The sequence below is a fragment of the Channa argus genome, chromosome 9 (assembly GCF_033026475.1).
Source record: "Channa argus isolate prfri chromosome 9, Channa argus male v1.0, whole genome shotgun sequence".
Classification (NCBI taxonomy): Eukaryota; Metazoa; Chordata; class Actinopteri; order Anabantiformes; family Channidae; genus Channa; species Channa argus.
In genome coordinates, this window is record NC_090205.1 from 13,968,739 (window position 1) to 13,990,617 (window position 21,879).

Sequence of the window (21,879 nt, forward strand, 5' to 3'; positions counted from 1 at the left end):
TTGGCAGGGCATTTCGAAATGTGTGATTAAAACTCTGAATGCTGTTTCTTCATTTACTTGTATTTTTTTAAGTTGCAATGCACCACGTCTTTCTAGTGCTATTAATATTGGACCCTGGAACATCAGACACTAAAGGAATGCTTCACTAAGCATTTGAACAGGACCACATAATACATCTTACTAAAAATATTGACTGAAAATAGAGTGGCAAGTTACATTCCCATTCAATCATTTTCCAAGTAGCTCAAAATCACTGCATGGAGTGTTTTTAAAACATGGTAAAAAGTGCTTCATCTGAGGTTATTCTTGTATATAAGTGCTTAGCCACTTGCAGTAAATCCCAGTGAAGAGTGTTTCCTCAACTGAATGTGTGTTTGCACCCCTCTCTGTGTCCTCCCCCCCCCACCCCTTTTTTTTAACCACGGTTATGACAGATGCCATGCTCCTGGTGGCGCAGAGGCTGGAGGGACCTTTCAACATTGAATCTGTCATGGAGCCTATTGATGTCAAGATTTCAGAGGCCATCATGAATATGCAAGATAACAGTGCCCAGGTCACCTACAGGGTATGTCAATTAGCTTTATCCCTCAGACAACAAATGTAGCACCTTAGAGAGTTTCCTGATGTCTAACTTCTCACAAACTAAAGAGTAAGAGAGGAGCTTGCTGTAAGTCACACTAGGCTGTGTCTAAGGTGTGTAGTAAAACCCATTCTAATTATGTCCAAGTTTAGGTCTTGTATTTGAATTATATGTTGCAGTTTGGTCACATAATCTTAGTTCAACTAACAGTAGTTAATGTGTTTCCTGAGTTTTACTGCATTTTTCATTGCCCACAAAATTGTAGTCAGAAAGAAAAAAAAATGTAGGTGGTTGTGAAGAATTTTTCTGCCTACACAATTTTGTATGTCTCTCTCATTCAAAGCTGAATGCTTGGTTGGCTTTCCCATGCAAGAGATGTAGTTTCATTTCTGGCTTAAGTATATGTGGTGTTTTCCCAAAAGCCTGTAAAAACGTAACTGCGTCATCTCAAATGGCCTGGGTCATAGCTCCTGGTTGAATCACCTATCGACATGCATACCTCAACTTGACTTAGGGCACTGTCACTCCGATAATGTGGGGTTAATGCTTCACAAACCCTAAACAAAACAGCACGGGTTTTCTCCTATTTTCTGCATCCAAAGTAATTTAAAACCCTGACACATGGTTGCCCGTGTTTTTCTGATTGCAGGTTTTTCAAGGCTGTGGGGAGCCAAAACCCGCAGGAATGACTAGGTCTACCCGTGGCGTTTCGGATGTATTCAATGCCCGCTTTAGGCCCTACAGCCCGGAGGAGCGGCCTACCACTGCAGCTGGCACAAGCCTAGACAGACTGGTAAGGAGACAGAGCCAATGCTGCTGTTTTCAGGCGAGACACTGCTTCAGTGTAAACATCATTTGTCTTTCTGACTTGACACTGTTGATTAAAGCTGGTGATTTGCCTTCGTAAGCCCCCGGAGCAGGAAATTAATTCTTTGTACTTGTCTCCCATTCAAACCCCTCTATCGATTTGTGTTTGTTAACGAATCAACGCCTTTACCCCAAGAGGGCAGTGAAAGGTGTGGTGCACTGTGTTCAGTGCCCTTCTCATCTTTGTGTACTTGGAAAACGGAAAAAGTGAGGGATGAAAGAAGAGATGGAATAGATTTTGTGAGGCTGACCATATCAATTGTTTGCTGTAAGGCACACCTTTATTTTCTATCAGATTAGCTGTATGTTTGTTGGATTGGATCTTGATACATGGATTTCCATTTCAAACAACCTTGAAACCCAAAATGCTGCATCAGGGTAAAGGTTAACATGGAGCTGACAGTCCAATTCAGCTGAGAGACAGTTCTCATCATGGATTACCTTTGCAGCCACAGTGCCCTTTCTTTCTCCCCTCTAGCCTTTTCACAATGAATCTCACTTGCGTTGGAACTTTGAGCTATTTGTGCAGGAAAGCCCTCCCAAAAATATGAATTTTCATTGATGACCCATTAAAAAGCACCAAATTTATTGAATCAGTTCGGTGGAACAGCAGTCTTTTTCCCATAGTGTTTAAAACGTGCTAAAACGCATCTTAGCTTTGGGTCAGGTTAACAACTCTGGTGATTTTGTTAATAAATACATAATCTGAAAAGCAGCTGTTTTCCATCTGTCTTTTGGAATCCTACAGCAATAAATTAGCAATTTGTTTTATTCCATACTAATTATGCTTTTTGCACAATCTAATTCATTCTCCACACATGTTTGATGTCTTATACACAGCAGATGCCTTTTTAGCTTTGTATGTCAGTCAACCTTTTCTGCCACCTACACTGAATTAATTAAGACTTTCTGTTTCCCTGCCTTTATGCTGCCAACCAGAGGATTGTTTGGGATGCGATGCAACACAGTGTAAGGTTCAAACTTTTATAATCATTTTAGTTGTTTTGTTTTCTTAAGACTGGTGTCTGGTACATTTTTATGCATTCTGACTGGAAGAAAAACATTGTTTAGTATTATGTGGCTGTTATTATACTGGACTATATTCTAGGCTTTATAGAGATTTACAGTAAACAAGCTTTGTGACCTATTAATCCCAGCGGTATGCAGTGCTTGTTGTGTAAAGTGTCAGTCATCGCCTCATAGTCTCCCCACCTCACATGGGATTCTGTGTCAACAGTCTTTGAATTTGCCATGAAGAAACATTTTTCCTTTAATTTAACAGGAACACTAATGTGGGAACTCTTCAGAGGTCGATAATAGCCACTGTACTTAGTTATTATGGCATCAGAGTTTCAGCTCTTAAACACAATATTTTACAGTCGAGTTGCTAACTCCCCGGGGATTGTTGAACGCATGCCAGGGTGTCCTCAGCTAGTGAAGATTTCTCTCTAGAGACCCAACACGAACCTTTGTCAACCACCATATCTATTCCCAGACACATTCCAGTCCAAGACTCTCATTGCCATAGCTAATAGAGTCAGCTCCTCGAGGAAGGCAACCAATCAGCAGTTGACCTGTGCCGTCAGAGCTGGCAGAGGGGAGAGCTGTGAAGAGTAGGTGGGGGAGTGTTGCAGCCAGCATCTGCTCTAATGGTAAAGGGACATGGGGGCTGCAGACTACTCTAACTAGGAAATTAGGCTGCTTTGAGAACCTTACACAGTGGAGCTCAATGACAGGAGCTTATATATGATGTACAATAACTCGATCGATTTACATCGCATACTAATTCCATTATCGACATCAGTGTGTCCCAAGAAAGCCATGCTGACCATAGTGGCTACAGAAAGCTGCAAATCACGGCACTTCTGGAATGTGCTGTAAAAGGTACTTAGAAGGCTCATAGAAATATACAGAAAATGCTTTCAACCACATTCAGGTTTAGGATAAACCAAGCCACCAGTTGGATGTGGGCCAATGTTGGGCCTTCGTTGGCTTAAACCTTAAACCTGAAAGAACACATTTTTGTAGCCACTTGTGTGAAACTAAGCAAGCTGAAAACTGGACACTTTAATAATACAATAAGTAGCATAAGTTATTAGCTAAATGACAGCAGCTAGAACCTTAATTTGAAAGTCTTTCATCCAATTTGACAAATATTTACTGACCTGCAGTCAGCTAATAGTAAGTTCTTTACCAAAAGCAAGTCACGATGTGATCCATTATCAATACCAAGTATATCTTATATCTGTCCTGCAGTAGATCCTTTCTTTACAAATCAGGAAGGTTTTGGTTCACTTGTATAATGAATCAACCTTGGGCAAAGGAGATAACAGCAAACTATTGCTTTTCTTTGTGAAGCCTATAGTCACACTTCATTAGGTTTTTTTTATAATCAACTGTGAACATAACTGTCAATACTTTTGATTTTGCCTGTAGATAACTGAAGCAGTACAGCGTCTTTAACCATGAAAAGATTAACCCCACTGAGTTAGGACTCTGTGATGAAATAATTAAAACAGGGGCATCCTGCTTGGTTACGATACGACCACAGAGTTCCCAGTGGGATTCCAGATGTAAACAACACCTCCTCTCCCTTTGTGTATTTCCTGTATTCATAGGCTGTTCAGCTGACATTGAACTGTCCTAGTTGAAGTTTTTATTTTTTAGATACATATCCACACACACACACCTGCTGTGAAGTCAAGTCCTAGATTTGTAATAGAAGATGAAGTACAATGAGAAGCATAAGTCACTGAAATAAACATAACAGACAAGGTTTACTGCACACAAGATGTTATGCATCGTCACTCAAGACCTTTTTTAAACAAGTTCCTTCTTTGGGCATAAATCTTGTCAACAAGTCAAATGAATACTGCAGCAGGATGTGGTCTCCATTATAGTCACATTAGCTAATTAGAAAACAGGTGTTGTGAAGCTAACAAAGGTCTCTGTTATACTGTAAAGAGACACACATACCATGCCTTTATATCTCACTGGTAAGTAAGGTTTTTGAAACATTTGGGGTATTGGACAGATATTTTGTTTGGTAAACCTAAAGATACTGTTACACTAGAAACTGTGTTTTTTTTCTGATGAAGAAGTTCATATTTAGATTCCTCCTGATCCTTGGAGGCCTGGCTAAGCTGAGTAACATCACACACAAAAAAAGCACAGTGGCTTTAATTTTTCACCATCAATGTCTTAAACATGCTGTCTGTTACTTGTGTTTTCATGCCTGTATGCTGTAGAAGACTGTAGGTGTAAATCTGTCAGTAAACATAGAAAATGCCTTGTGCAGTCATTAGTGTGTTGTCCTGTTGAAGGCACTAGGCTCCCTGTAAGCACGTTGTTGTTGTCCTATTCACTGTCCTTGTTTACATTCTGCTACAGAATAATTACCCGGGATAGTAACACTGCTCTGCCTCGTGAAAGTTGACAATGGTTTAAAGTGTCCTTTGATGAGAACTTCTTGTCTGGATTTACGGCTCCATTCCTGAGTCAAAGAATGTGTAAAGGATGGCAGCGTGTGCCTGTGTTAATTTTTTCTCTTGCGTATAGAGGAGCCTGGAGGAGTGGGCCCACCTCCAGCCCAATAAGCCATGACTGTTTAATTGCCTGACATTCTGTCAGAGCACATACCCTCAAAGCTCTGAGAGAAATGGAGATTTTAAAGTCCAAAGAGGGGATAAAGGCACAACAGACTGTCAAGCTCAGAGGCGCATTAAAGATAACAGACAGAGCTTTTAATTTGACATTTGTAACAAGTTTTGTGCAGTTCAATTTGCTGTACTTCTATTGGTCCTATTTGACTCCCCTTCGCAATACACAGTTCATATTTTATCACAGTGGCACTATAAACAATGAACAAACAACACAAACAGGACTAGACTGTAGAAGAAGCCTTTACAGAATTCAAATTACTTTATGCCCATAAATATTTTCGGATCGTCTTTTTACAGAAAAGAATAAAATCAAGCTCATCAAATATATATTTTTTTATATTGAAATTGTCAAGAAATCACCAGTGAACACATTCATGTGCACACTCAGATTATTAATAAATTATACTTAAGTCAGCAGTGGCATTCTCCAACGTCCTGATAAATTGTCTTTACAAAAATAAACAAAAATAAACATTATTTAATTGTCTACATCCAAGACTCTTTTTCATATTTTTTGGTTTTACCTGTTTCCAGTGTGTTACAAAAAGACATGTTTTCTTCATTTTCTATTAAAAAAGGTCTACAGTACTCTCTAAAGATGCTACAGTACTTTAAAAAAATATCACTATAGTCCCCCTTGACATTACAGATGTTTCTTGTTTGTTGGTTGTTTTGTTTTGTTTTGTTTTTTCTAATATGAAATTTGGACCAAAATGTTCATATTTTCTCAAATCTTAATCACATTTTTTTTAAACGTAAAATAGCCATTGAATGTCCAATGTTTTCCTGAAGTACACAAACATAGTAAAAGCTTGATTATTGTGTCTACACATCGAGTGAAAAAGATATAATTGTAGACAAATTATAGCTCCCCTTTCATCTCCACAGATATGATGTCTCTTGGTCATCTAACATTTTAAAACCACAGTCAACCATGGCTTTCCAGCATGCATTCACACATACACTTTTTCTACAGCAATTCACAACCTTCTCAATGCAGAAAACACTTATGGAAAATACTCTTCAGCCAAACGACTGGACACTTTTGAAAAAACATTCTGTGGTTTCCAATTTCGGATCAAAGATAAATATGAGGACTTGCATGTGGATTAACAACATAAACAGAAAACTTTGTTTATTTTTCTCAAGTTTTTCTAAGCTTTGCCTTATTTCTTGTAAAATACCACATATTTTTACTTCTTCAAGCCTCTTATATTTATTTATTTTATTTATTTATTTATTCAAATAAAACAAACTAAGACAAAGAAATCCTCCCGTTGAAATGCTCAATCTTTCTTGAAACTGGCATCTGTAACTGATGAGCTGAATGAATCAGCCATGCTAGTCCACCAAATCCACCCAATTCAGAGTCTAAATATGATAAACTGGAATGAATTTGCTTTTATAAACTGCACTGCATCACGTTTACAACAAAAACATTCAACTGCCTTAAATTCTGAAATTGCATGTACTCCTCCTGCCAAGTACAATTGCTGGGCACATTTAATTTCTCACATTTAGAAACAGCACGTTAAAGTCAGTGAGAGAAACGGTTCCCCATCAGCCGATGACTGTGAAAACTGCCTTATATTATCAAACTTGAAAGTTTTTCATGTACAGTGAAGGTCAAAGATGCAATTGAAGTAACAACAAACACAAATATTTTCGAGCTAAAGTGGACCTTATAATAAATAACTAAAAGTCATCCATCTCACTGACATTAGATCAAGAACAGTTTGTTGGGTAAGACATTGTGAATATGTCAGTAGAAGGATGCTGAGGTTGGAGCTGCCAGGCAGGAGGTCTAGAGGAAGACCAAAGAGGAGATTTATGGATGTAGTGAGAGAGGACATGAAGTTAATTGGTGTGAGAGAAGAGGATGCAGAGGACAGGGTTAGAGGGAGGCACACGATTCGCTCTGGCGACCCCTGAAACGGAACAGCCGAAAAGTAAACAAGAATATCCTCATTTATGCAGTGTTCCTTACCTTGCCTATGTGCATTTTATTAGTTTAAACTGTGAAAATGGTGGTAGTATAGGGGATCATGTCTGAAATTGTTAATTGCAAAAAAAAAAAAAAAATGTTTTGTTGGTCAACAAGTTGTTAGGTGCTACCATGTGGTTGTTACGGCCCTAACTGATCAGTAAATTGACTGTTGCTTTTAGCCACAGGATTTAGAGCTTAGACGTTTGTGAGAAGTATGATCAAATGACAAAATATGGGCAGAAACAAGCCATGTCTATTTATGATATATGGTGGAAATTCTTATTATATGGATGACATTGGAATAGTATAACATTAAGTACAACCAAATATTCGTGCATGTCTGTTTTCTTTTCTCTCACTATGTGCCATGTTCACTAGGAAACACTGAGTTCGATGTCCGTGTGTGGTTTGTGAAGTCACTTGTCAGGAAAAAGGCACAACCACTCCTTTCCCAAAATCTTGACCGTGGCATTATATTTCTGCAGTCCAGGAACATGTCAAGCCACTGAAACATTCTTGTTTTGGATACAGCTTAGCGCAAGCAAAGTGGGCCTATCCACAGCTCCATTTTCTGAGTTGTTGTATCTACTGACTTTTAACCAAGCCTTGCAATTATGGAGATTCCACAGGTTTTAACATACTTTTTCATAGACCACACAAAAATAAATAGTCTAGAAATGTACTTGTGGCATGTTACTTTGGGGCATTGTTTGGCAATAAATTTAACAATTCCCTGAGTTAGAGGTCACCCTCAAGTATAAATATTTGTCTGGTAAGATTAAAGCCTGACAAATTCCATATATGCTTTTACAGGCAAATAACCCTTCCTGCAACACTTGTAAATAGAATGAGACAGATTTGGACTAGTGATTTTAGGGATACTACCTGAGGAATGTGGAAAACAAAAGCAATAAGGGACAAGTTTGTCATAATGGACTATTAAGATGTATATGTATGATCAGGTCTGTGTTTAAACTAATCATCTCAGCAGTATATATTAGTCAAGAGGGTTATTGGCATGGCTATAGGCTATTTATTACAAGAGCAAAATATTAAGGGCTTACCAAAGCAGGCATGATGTCAAGACACAAACAGTTTTGTTTACTATTTGTGAGCTGAAAGAAAGAAAGTGGAAAACAAAGTGGATAACTCTGGAATTACAACACATGCAGATTTTACAATGGGCCGAAATGCAGTGGTATATGAGCATCTATGCTATTTTTTCCCTAACAGCCATTTTATTACTAATTCCGTTTGTTCTCTTTTCAAAGTGTTAACATTCATGTCTCGTAACATTCTACATGCAGGAGCATTGTTTACTTGGTGTTGCTGTAGGATTGCTGCTTGCTGCCAGCTGGGGCTACAGTGGAGTTGATGTGGAATATAGTTGAATGCCAGGAATTGAGATGTCGGGAATTCCCTTGATTTCTCTCTAAAATGAATTCCACAGAAAAACTATGAAATCATTTCAACCATAGTGGAGTAGAAGATCTGTTGTGCACTGTTTGATCCGTACATGTGTATGAACAGTACAGTGCAAAGGTCTTAAGCCGCCATTATATTTTTTGGAATGCTATGATGAACATAGATTGTTATATCACAAGCTCTTAATTAGAATACATCTAGAAACTATAGGAATTATGTACACAGTATTAGAAACTGAGACAAGCTGTTTCTATAGAGCTCCGGGAGATGTTCTCACATAATCTCAGAATTCATCAGTCAAGTGTTGCTATGTTGGCCTGAGTTATGAATGATTAGCCTTAAATACAACATTTCATGACTCCACTGTGATAACTTCAACCAAAACAAAGGTGGATAATGCTTATAAAGGCATTGTTTCATCTTTTATGTGGTGCCTTTCAAAGTTAATTTCTACAGTGCATTTAGAACTTTTTTATGGTTCACTGGCCAATTTATCAGGTAAACCTCTACAATCTAATACAACAGTTCTGCTACAATTTCTACTCTTAACTCCAAGGTTATAATTTCTCGATTTCTAAGTTAAAACTTTCAGAAAGTAAATAATTCTGCGTGTTTAGAATTGAGCTCACAGTGGGTGGTGATTGTCAGTCGTATTGGTGTGCGTTATATTAAAAGGTGCTTCTAATGTTTTGGACACCCTACTTAAAATTAATGGATGGGCCAAAATAATAAAAACACCTCTTGGGTCAAAAAATAGAAGTGAAGGTCTAAAAAATAATTCTAAAAAATAATTCTAGGATGTGCTAACGGAAGACTCCTAAAATACACCAGAAGAGTACTTAGTACTTACAGTTGTGTTTTAATGCAGTCTCTCCACTGTCTACCTGTAATCTCTGTCTCTAAATGAGGGTGGGGTTCAGATCCTCCCCATACACAGTGGACAAGAGAGGAGCTGAGGCAAGAAACTCAGTTGATGTCTGTGGCCCTTACTGTACGCACAAATCAAAATCAAAGACACGTTTAATAAAAAGCTTGTCAAAAAAGTATAAACCATCCATGTACCAGACTCCATCAGTATTTGCATTAACCATAGTGAGTGAGCTAATTGCTTTGAGCATGCTTGTATGGTAATATAACTACTTTGCCTCATTTGTCACATAATTTAATAAAAGGCCAAGTTCTGGTGGATTCACTTGCAGCCCCCACTCTAAACCAGCCCACCTCCCTCTACCAGCTGTACCGTGATTCAGTGGAGTGAGAGGATCAGTGAGTGACAGTGAATGATTTCTATATTTGCCATTCTTTTTAAACTTCACTCAGTGATAATTATCACAACCTATTTATTGTATGTCGATAAAAGTAATAACACTCAAAAAATGTCCCTTTGCAGTAAATTCTACATTGATAAAACCGCAATTAATTGTGATTAACTACGAACAGTCATCCAATTTGTCATGATCACATTCTTTAATCGATTGATAGCCCTAATATGTATTATGAAGCACTAAATAAATACACACTAAAGTTGGATTTATTCAATAATGTTTCATGATGATGAAAAAAACGTCTGCATTTCAAATTCAGATGTGATGATTTGTCTGCCTTTGAGTTGGTTTGGCTAAAAAGCAAGTACATTGCTCAGTGTCTTCCCAGTTATCAGTGTGATTTCCTAACAGACAGTAAAGCACTGCAAGCCCACAGAGGTGGCATACAGGCTCAAACTCATTCGGCACAGTCAGTGCCACACTGAAGGTCAGCTTGTGCAATGCACCTATTACCCCAGCTGCTCCAACCTTGTTATAGGCAGTGCTAAGATTTTAACATATGTTACTGTGTGAGTGTGAAGAAAGGGCATTTAGGGTGTGTAAACATGTAGATGACTTACAGAAACATATATTGCACACTGTTATAACTGTACTGTACTAATCCTAGGTTTATAGAAACGGAGAGTATTGAAAGTAGATCTCTTCTTCACCACACATCCATAGATTTATGTGAATAGGTGAGATATAATTAACTGCAGCACCTCAAAACACACAACAAGACATAAAGGGGGACAGGCCATCAACTGTGCTATCAGATATTTGGGGTTACAGCTACACTAACACTTGGTGCCTTAGTCCTGTAGCGAGATGAAGACATCACACATGCTGTAACAAGCCAAAAGGTGCAACACTCAGAGCATCCAGTTCACTGTTGTCATTCACAAAGCAACACTAGTAATGTTGTCAAGGAGACAGACAGAATAGGAGCCCTGGGCCTCACTTATAACTAGGTTGAAAGCTGCTTGCAGGCCTAATAAAAACAAAGCATAAGTAGTAAACATTTGACAGCACTGAAAATATACCAGACTTATTTATTCTGTGAGTGAATGTCAGAACCATTTTAATGCACACCTCTATGCCTGTAGTGGTAAACATAGGGCATGTCCAAAACCTTTCCTGGTGCATTTTACACATCTTTCAATATTTTCCAAAGCCCATTCAAAAATCTGGCAATCAAAAACTGGGGTCTTTTCCATAGTAAATTTAAGAAAGTTCCCAGGACCCAGCTTAGGGTAATTTTAGACAGAGCGGCCTTACAACAAGCAAGCATGAAGAATACCCAGTATTGTGCATTGTATGTACTGGTTGTCCTGACAAAAGCAACACAACTGTATTGTATAGAAAAGTTTTCTTTGAGCTTCCCAAAGCTGTGTGCTCACCTATCCCACCTATTGTTCTGCAATTTGATAAGCATGGACACTGGCTCTCTTTGTGTTACCTGGTTTTGCAAACTTACTGCTTCACAAAGTCATATGTTGGTCTGAACTCTACTGAGGTAATAGAAGTAAAAAGCTTGTAGCTATGAAAACATCTGTCAGAAATTATGTGAGGAAGGGGATCTCAGGTTGATTTGGCTTAGGTTTTTCCTTGGTCTTTCCTTATTGAGTCACATGCATTCAATGAAGTGTATCCGGGTAGAGGTCCAGATGTTACAAAGCTTTATGTTTTGTACTGTATATTTGCTTTATCAAACTTTCAGGATTTATTATAGAGCTGATATAAATTTTACAACTGTGGATATAGATGGGTAAATAATATTAGATAAATCAAGGTCTCAAAACCATCAGATTTATTTCTGTTTATTTATAATCACTTACCAGTTAAATTCTATTTAACTGTTAGTTGAACACCTCATAATAATTGCCTTTGCCAAGACTCAAAAGCGATCAGAAATACCTTTTTAAATACTTTCTCAAAGATTGGTATGGCGGTGTCAAATGTTCCAAATTTGTTTTACTCAGTTCCACCTGGTATTAAAATTTAATATGTGTCTACAACTGTATAGAAAAAAACACACAGGTATAAATACATGCCGAACTCATTACAACTGGAATGTTACTGGCACAGGCTCACATTGTGTGTCTGATCAGAGCTGATGCCCGACAAGTTGAAGGGTTACCTCACTCTGCCTCTTGCTGCAATGTCAAGCAAGCATGGCAAAAAGCCACAGGAGACCAAGTTCTGGAGAAGAACTGCTCCTCCTACTTTACATAAATCCCAAGAAATTAGACTTGTGATCTAGCATAGGAAGACCCAAGCTGAAAATGGCCAAGTGTAAGTAAATTGTATGTTCAGTTACATCTGGACTTTATAGATGGTTCTGTAGTTGTGAATAAATGTAAGTTAACCATAATCATGCTTATATAAATGAATGCAAACGCAGACAACAGGTTAGGGGATCATTTGCAAGGGTCGTATTGAGGAAAAAATTAGATTTCTAATAACTGAACTGAAATATTTAAGTGTTTCAGAGCGAGAATGAAGTATGCTAATTCTTTATTTTTTTCCACATATAATTTTTCCATTTATCGCTTCTTCTTTCTCAGCGACTAATGCTAGCAGCATAAAGGCTCTGCTACTTTTCATATCTGTCAATACATTAATGAAACACACTGGCCCCATTACACTCTAGGCTGCCTGCCTCTTTGGGGAACAAGGGCAGCAGGGAGAGAGCAGGCCTGCCAATGATTGCTCTGTTCTCCACAGAGCATAGCTTGCCTTTAATCATCTCCCTTTTTCAACTTCTCTTGTCGTAGCCTTGGGTGAATCACAAGCGCAAACTCACCACTGCTTCATCAATATTCTGTCGGGGTTTTTTTTCCTACTGTGGGATCATTGTGTGATAAATTTTGCTCACCATGATAAACAATATCTCCGTACTGTGTAGTTATCAGTGGACTGAGCAAATGGTTTGAGGCAATTTTGTGTAAAATGAGCCACTAAACATGGCCATAGATGAACTCCTTTGTTATTGTATAAATTGACAGTCTGTAAATGTCATAAAGCAAATTGTTATTCAAAAGCCAAAAGATGGGATGGATTGAAATTTGGATGTGTGTAACATGGACAGAAACTTTGCTTTATATTGACTTGAAGGATTAATTAGAATGTTGCCAAATTCAAAAGGGATTGCTGCACCTCCTTTTTAAGGTTAAGATATAAGATATATATATATTTTTTTGTATTATTCTTGGTGCTTTTTTAAAACAAAGTCTACTTTAATAATATTATTATTGAAGTGATCATATTAGCCTAAAGAGACTAAAGTTGTGGGTTTGTAATTATGCATGCCTTGTAACTACGCAGTTCTATTTTTGGAACTCTTTTAGTTTTTAAGGTATATGGAGATTCACTGTCACATTTAGTTAAATGCTTGATGGATTATTTCTCCTACAACACTTATGAAGACCCATGTAACAGTCATAAAACTGAGGGATTTTATTCTGTATTCGAAATATATTCTCTTACTCCAGCATCAAAGCTAAAGTGGTCGGACAGCGTCACAGCAAATCAAATATAGTGTATTGTGCATTTATACTAACACGTTGTATAGCATTTCTTAATAGAATCAGTTTTAAATCTTAAATGTACTGTTTGTGATACATTGATTAGCGATAAATATTCATTACTTTTGTTTATTGCCTCGACAGCATTATCTTCCCAGCTGCTGTCAGTCATACCATTAAGATGGATCTCATGGCATTTCCATACTGTCTGTAACTCGAGTAGCAAAATAAAAACAAATGCAAAATAATAGCCAGATTTGAATAACAATAGATTTTCACTTTATGTCATGTATTTATTCCCAGGAAGCGGCATAACAATCAGTCTCACAGTGCTGTCACTGATGGTGCTGTCACTAGGAGGTGCACGGTAAGGAAGATATACACACTGATCCAAATCAGGCTTTATTGAGATGCCTGCATTAAATCATGCGCTAGCATGTTTATGCTAAGACATAATCGGTTGTGATCAAGAGTCGAACAAAGTGCGATGGCCTGCAGAATTATGCCAAAAAAGTGATTTATCAAGGTACATAATGTGCTTTCAACAGAGGGCAGAAGCCACCACTGTATCAATCCGCATTTGAGTTTGCAAGTGGTTGTGCTGTTTTCCAACCACATTTTGCTTTGGTGTACCATCCCCATCTGTGTGCGTACTGCAAGACAAACAGCTGGGTGATATCTTTCGAGTCTCATCTATTGTGAAGTCTACTGGGGCAGGTATATTTTCTTTTGCCCTCAGTTGATAGATATTGATTGGTTGAAAAGAGCCCACATCTATATGCACTCGGCTAGTTACCTGCTTTAAACAACACAGCCAGTCACCTTTGAGGTTTATGTCTCCAGAAAATGACAAAGTGGAGACAACTGCTACTCAAAACATTATCACAAAGGTCACATACTTGCTACGCTTTAGGCTTGTCAATATTATTGTATCAGTCCTACATTAATTCTACTCTACCAGTTTACTAAAATGCTAAATGTGCTTTAGAGTGAGGTGGCAAATCCTGGTTAAAAGAATTATCTCTTTATGAATACGTCTTTATAATGTGTTAGACATCCAGTTTAAATAGCCCTGTCTGAGGACATACAACCACAAGGCCTCAGCTCCTAGACATTCGATACTGTGGCAGCAGATCTGTGGCAGATCTGTTACCTTACCACGCAATACTCCCAGACTACACAGGAGAGTGTATTATTTTTTAGGATTGGCTGATCAGGGCTCAGCTTAGGAAACAGTTAATGCTAGCCATGACTGACAGGTGTCACTGTGTTGCAGCTCGCTGTGTATGGGGGTTTGTAGTGGCTGACTTGTCACAGTGCCCATGCTGACCGCGATCCGCCATGACATTAAAAACCCCAGGTGGATTTAATATTGTGGTTGATGTATAACTCGAATAAGAATGTGATGAAGAGGCAGAGTTATTCTTACTGTGGCTCTCTTGCTTGTGAGAAACTATTTGGTCTGTCCTCAAAGTGGTCACCGGTCAGGGAGAGACTCATGGCATGGCCAAGGTCTTGGTATGAGCAGGACCAACTCCCTGACCTCTGTAATTGAGATGCAGGAAGAATACTGCATTTGTATCAAATGAAAAAACTATTTTAATGCAGACAGGAGGAGCAGTTGCCAGGGAAAATAAGTTGATCGTGGAGTTGTCTGCCCCTTGTGGTTTAGTGGTAAGACCTGCTGCAGAGTCTATGATTAGACTGAACATGCACTAATTTAGCTCAGACTTGCAGCAGAGGGATTTGCTCCGTGTCAAGCAGCAATAACACCAACCGATAGGCGCTTAAAAAATGCTAATTGTTAATCTAACAAGAGAGAGGTGTTTTAACTGTTAAAGACAGAGTGCCTGATAAGCTGTGTGTGTTTGTGATTTTCTTGTTTTTTTATACAAAGGATACAAAGTAGATTTAGCGACTGACAGAACAGCCGGGGGAGACGCTGAACACTGTAACTCAGCTCTGGAAGCGCTGCGAGCATGATGTGTGTGTTTTTCAGTTTGAAAGTTAGAGGGATAGTCTGGGCACATATTTCTTTTTTTTTTTTTTAATTTTATTGAAAAGCGTGCCTGGGCATCATCCCACGACCAGATAAGAGCTCAGGCCGCGCTGGTATTGTGCTGTTGCCCTGAGTGTGACTGCAGCTTCAAAGCCAGTGACATGTCAGCTTTTGATCTGAGAATAGGCAAGGGCATCTGAAAACCACCAGTCAAAGTAAAGCTCACTCACGTTTCTCTGCTGAGCTGAAAGATGGCACACAGCTGCCACCCTGTTAGCATGCATCCACAAACACTCATAACTTTTTGTGTGTGTGTGTGTGTGTGTGTGCGTGCGTGCGTGCGTGTGTGTGTGTGTGCGCACTCAGCTGCATCTACACAAAAGCAAGACAGAATGATAAATATTGTAAGAAATACTCTGCGTGTCTGTAAACAGACTTGAAGCGTGCTAACACCATTATCTCACTGATCCATGTTGTTGTTTTTGGAAATAATTATTCCCTGTAAACATTTCCACGTGTTTGTTCATTTGAGTGAGTCAATTACGTTTTACAGTGAGTAAACATTGTGCGATATATCCAGTATGTTTGGCTGCATTTAATTTGTGGTAAAGTAAGGATGCGCTTAGATCCTGGAAAGCTACATTATGCGAGCTTTAATACCTTACAGGCTGCGTTCCAGTGCTGTTTAAAGTAATCTTCTGTTTGTGTGCTGTTTTGTGGTGATTTTCAAAACGTCCTGCTCCAGATTGAAAAATAAAGCGACACAAAGAGCAACACTCATTTGACTAAATGCAGTATATCATTTAATTAATTAATATTTACATTCAGCATATATTAAATGACAGAAGAAAACTGTGGTACAGTTCATTTAGAGAGTGGTACTAAACACATTCAGATTGAGAATATGGGGAAAAGGGGGAACAGGATAGCTACAATACCAGTACAGATGACTGAGCATACTATGCTGTACGTTCATGGAAAGAGCGATAGCAGAGGCTTTACTTACAAAGCTCTTTGGAATAGGAGTCTGGTCTAACATCACAGGTCGGCTATCCATGAAACCTTCACTCTAACTTAGGACTGAGGCAACAGAGAAAAAGACCAAAGAAAGTTGAGAGTAGAGTCATAGCAAGAAGGCAGACACAGTGAGAAATACAATGAATACGGTCTGTGACAGGAAGCTGGGAGACAGAGGCTGAGGAGAGAAAGGAGTGAGCTGCAGCTTTATCTCTTCCAGGTTTACATTTGTGCTTAATCATGAATAATGTATTTACTTGTTGAAGCTAAACATCATCACATAAGCATCATAAAAGAAGACATCTTTGGATACTTTGTCTTTTTGTTATTGTCACAGAATCAAGTAGTGCTTATCTAGCCAAAGCCAGACATTTAGTTGCTTCTACTTTGCTGCCACACTAGACTATTAATACACATTACAGAGCTGCATTGTTGAACTGGATGACATGTTTCTTCATTACAATACACTCACCATCTTGCTGCTGTAAATACTAATTAGAGCACCAAATGTGGATTAATCTGCTGCTGGAAAAAAAGTAATCAAAAAGAACACATTCCCCTTGTGTTTCAATAACTTATTTCTTTAAAACTACAGTGCTCAGAATCTTTAGGAAATGACTCAGCTGTTATGGAAAATTCAACTATACACTAAGCCATTTACAAAGATGGACATATTTAGTGTAGGAACCAGTGGGGGTTGAAGCTGAGAGCAACACACAACGGGGAAGTTGAGAGACAGATTAAGATGTGTTGGTTTGGGGTTCTTTATGAAATGTGTGTAAGAAGTGTGTAGAGCAACACAAGGATTGTGCTTCAAGTGTATAATTTCAGTTCCAAAGGTGTTGACAATATCGCACAGTATAAAACAGTACACAGCATACATAAGTCCAGCTCAGCTTTTAATAGACATTTACTGACACTGCACTGTTTTTCCATCAGTGTGAATATAGGTAACTGTATTTTCAGGTTTAAAATGAATATAAAAATTGGATAATATATTTATCATTCGAAATATCCCCAAACTTGGAACAATCATTAGGCATACACAAGTGAGTGTGGCAGAGTCCTACTTATGCTCACACATTATTGAAGTCCTGTCAAGGAAAAAAATAATATTCGTAAATGACCGTGGCTTGCACATCCAGTGGGTAAATGGTTCTATTAACTGCCCTGTCAGTCTTCATTACACAACTATAGGTATCATATGCTAATACAACCTTTAATGTCATCAGGAATCGGAACAGCTATCATACATCATGATATTAGTGATCTCTTAGGATGTCAGTGAAAACAAATACATTCTACAGTGTGGTACTGGGGAAGTGGTTTGTCTGTGATCCTCATAGTGATTTCTTTTTTAATGTCAATATCAACTCTGTCAAGTATTGGAATAAAATGAGAATGTTTGGTCTGCACACATTGCTCTCTGCTGCCTCACACCGTGTTGGAGAGATATTGTCGACATGCTTTTCCTGAATGGACTCTTGAGCCTTTCATCAGTCGTCCTACAAACTCTACATCGGTTTCAATGGCAAATGTGAGGCCATGTGGAGATCAGTGTGAATGGAATGGATAGAAATATGATTAATAATATATTTGATTTTAACATGTGTTTAGAAAACGTCATTGGTTTAAATTTTGAATTTAGAGACAGGTAACCAATGAAATAAAGAATCATTATCGTGCCATAGGTGTTGGGCCACCGTGTGCTGGCAGACTTGTCAGAGCATTGTAGCTTTGTTCTACTCGGACACTATTCTTCCAAAACACATTTCCTCACTTCCATCAGGATAGAAATGTTTCATCACAGGATAAAGGTGATGACTTAGAACAACTATGCAGTCATTTGCAGTGGGCCATCCCTGTGAGGGGACAGATATTCTCATTCCAGCCATACTGATCATGCCCTGCATTGACATTTTACTTTTCCCTTTTTTCCTTAGGTGTCACACTAATACACGAGCATCACAGTCATCAAATGTGTGTTGGAGGCTACAGTGTCCGACCGTGTTTACGGACATTTTTCCCATAGATCTGCACATATCCCTTGAGTCGCTCTTCCTATTAAAACACACATTAGCTGAGCAGTCATTGTGATGGAAGCTCCTGCTGTCTGTGCCCTAACAATGAACCCTTGTTCAAAGTCACTTAGATGCTTTCCTCTTCATGTTCAACCAAAATCTCAGTGAGCTGCGCCTTCTCAGCATTTTTATACGTTCGCAAAGAGCATGACTGGATGTTAATTGCTCAATTGTATCATGCAGTGCACCTGTGTGGAAGCATCTGCATTTGTTATTTTTCTCCACTCCTGTATTCGGGGTTGTCTTTTGAATCAACACCCCTCTATAATTCTCAATTTCAGCTCCCTTCTCTGTTTCCTCTCTGGTTGCTTTCATCTCATCTCATTTTTCAAAGACATAGTGCCATCTAGTGTGCATCAGAGCTGGTTGCATGCCAGGGTTGTTGCAGTTGTATTATTTATTCATAAGCAATGCGCAGTGAAGTGAGATGCAGACCAATCCCAGGGGCATGTTTAGTATTGTGTGAAAGGGCTCAGCATTTCTTCTGCAGCTGAAACTTTACTGTATTAAGCATTAGTGATTTGAGGTACTTTGGGTTCAGAACTTAACATTTTATTCTCAGTTGATGTATTTTACTGTTTAGTCTAAGTAGAGCAGGATTTCCAGTAACCAGGTTCCTTAAGAGGACGTAAACATGGTCGACTCATCTATCTGTTATGTACTTAAGTAATTATAGGAAGTGAACTGCTGATTACCTTTAAGCTACATGACAAATGTTAATACCACATTTAATGGTGGTGCTAATTAAATATTTGCATTATGAAAGTGTTTCTCAGTTCACACTTTTTCGCAGTCCTGGTTTTGTTGGCAGATCCTGAGGAAACTGTGAATCTCTGACTTGTTAAACTAAAGTTAATGTGTGAGGTTTAGTCAAACATTGCCAGTCAATCTCTTGCATTGAGTGCAGCTTTGACCCTCTGGGCAGTGTCAGAGCTGCTGAAGTGCTTTGGCATCAGTGTGACAGGATTAACACATCAAAAGCAGTGTCGGGGCCTACAGCAGCGTCACACAGGCAGTACAGCACCTTTCATGTTCTGCTCAGGTTCACTACAATTTCACGTAAGCCAACAGCAAGTCAGACGGAAGAAGATAATGTGGCCAGCATGCTGCTATCAGGCTTTGCCTCAGCTTCAGTGAAATATGTCAAATTTTGCGTGTTTGATTAAAGATCAGGGTTCAACAGGCTCAAGTCAGGAAAGGATATCTGAGTGTGTCACATGGCCAAGATGCAAAGAAACATTTAGATCTGACATTCGAGCTGAAATTATTGCTGCAAGCCTGCATGATGGTACTTTTCATGATGCAAGCATTTAATAGTCAACACGGGAAAATAATTAAATCCAAAAAATGTTTGTTAGTCAGGGGTTAGGTTTTCTCAGTGTTAAACTGCACTATTTGCAATTCCTTTGATTCAAATGTGCTAATAAGGGCGAGTGGGCCAGTTTTATATTTAGTTTACAAATGAGGTGCATGATGAGTAACAGGTTTACAAGAAATGCCTTAATGTTAAGTCGACTCAAATGCAAAATTTACACCAATCATTTCTCATTCTGTGTACTGAGTGTGTCAGAGATGTCAGGGATATCTGCCAGTCTGTTTCCTTTCCTATGCTCTTCCAAAGATATGTAGTAATGAGTAATATTGTTTTAATGCTCTAAGGGCTACAAGCAAAGGAATAGGTGTGTGTGGGTTGGTTGTTGTCATACGACCATACATTTTCTGGCTCTGGAGAAATAATGTCTTACTTAACAAATTCCCTGCTAGATAATTTTTTTAAGAGCCCATATTCTGAATCAGTTATACAGCTATACTGGATTGCTGACTTGATTTGTTCATACTGAAGTTTTATTCTTTTTTTCTCGCATGTAACAATCCCTGTCTCTGTGTAGGTGGTTGACATAAAAGAGAAACTGAAGCTGTCCAAGAAATTTTGGTCCAACCTTCCTGAGGCCATGTGTGTGGAGGAAAGAGTGACCGCTGGAAATACCAGTGATGAAGAGTGCTGGAATGGACACACTAGGGGCAGGTAAGGTCTCTAAGACCCGTGGCTGATGCAGGCTAGTACAAAAGGTTATTTAGAAGTGCAAAGTCTGTTCAACTTGCTTAATGTTAATCAGTCTAATCCTAGAATTAAGAACCAGATTATTTACTTTCAGTGCCTGAAACTGAGCACGAGCTGGGCATACTTTGCAGTTGAATAAAAAGGATGTGGTCTCTTAAATAGTCAAGAGCTGATGCAATTTTGTCAACGTGTACACTCTTTAATATAGAGTATATTATTTTTAAGCTTTATGCATTTTGGTTCATGCTATTTTTTTTTTTCTTCTTCAAAATGTGCTACCAACATGGTGATTCCTCTATTAATCTTAATCCAACTTTTAAGGCAAATACAGCATTTGGACAACAACTGCAAATGCTAAGATTGCTGAGGTGATAGTTCTAGTGCTACTCTTTTTTATAACTTCAGCTATACTACTTAGAGATATTGTATAACAAAACAGAAATATTGGTATTGTATTTGTCAGCTACTGTACAGCTCATTTCTTTTGTAAGGCCCCAAAAGAGAATAAAAACAGTCAAGGACATTGTACGTTACCTCTTTTACTTGCAGGTTTCAGAACAGTAGATCATCCAGTGACCTGGGCTTATGGGGAAAAGTTTTTTTTTCTTTCAGTGCAATCACATGATGGACTTCTGCTAACTTATATAGTAGAAGGGCAAGCAGCTGACATGTTTTCCCCGAAGAAATATCTCCCAAGTATGTCAGAACATTACCCAACATGATTAGGTCAAATGTTCACTTTGCTAATGCTGTTTTGTCCTCAAAGAGCAATTCTCCTGTTGCATGAAAATGAGGCCCACATCCCAGAGCAGAAAATCTAGCTAGCCTCTCTGTGGTCCTGTTATACATATCAGTTATGATCATGACAAGTCCTTACAGATCAGATCATAATGTTGTCTAGTATCATAAACATAATTATGAGCTTTTTTTTCCTTTAAGTAAGCACTTTTTCAGTTTATTTGGTCTTTTGCGTTTTAACCTAAAAGGTACTTTCCAGAAGTTCAAAGGGATGGACTGACAAATCAGGTGAATAATCCTGAGGTGGGAGTGGACATCACCCGCCCAGACACCTTCATCCGCCAGCAGATCATGGCTCTGAGGGTGATGACGAACAAGCTGAAAAATGCCTACAATGGGAATGATATCTACTTTCAAGACTCAAGTAAGCTGTCATTTGTACCTTGGGTGATGATTCTCTCTGGGTTTGTAACTACCAACAACATAAAAAAAGTCTTTTTAGCCAATATTATAAATACACATTAAAGCAACATTATGTTTTAATAATTTTTAATTTAAATATTTTTGTAAAAATATGTCCTAAAGTGACTCATTGAACTGTCCTGGCAGTGAGGGTCACCCTTTGAGCAA

At 38.5% G+C, this 21,879-nt stretch overlaps 1 protein-coding gene across 2 annotated transcripts in view; it reads left to right on the forward strand.

Moving 5' to 3' along the window:
* LOC137133344 (glypican-6-like) overlaps positions 1 to 21,879 on the forward strand; it is a 73,367-nt gene that overhangs the window by 50,711 nt on the left and 777 nt on the right. Inside the window, exons 5-9 of one of the 2 annotated variants that reach the window (XM_067516867.1) lie at positions 435 to 565; positions 1,230 to 1,373; positions 2,387 to 2,416; positions 20,339 to 20,475; positions 21,498 to 21,673. In XM_067516867.1, coding sequence (XP_067372968.1) covers positions 435 to 565; positions 1,230 to 1,373; positions 2,387 to 2,416; positions 20,339 to 20,475; positions 21,498 to 21,673 — 618 coding nt within the window. The remainder of the gene's footprint in view (positions 1 to 434; positions 566 to 1,229; positions 1,374 to 2,386; positions 2,417 to 20,338; positions 20,476 to 21,497; positions 21,674 to 21,879) is intronic. The other variant, XM_067516868.1, reaches the window with a different exon arrangement.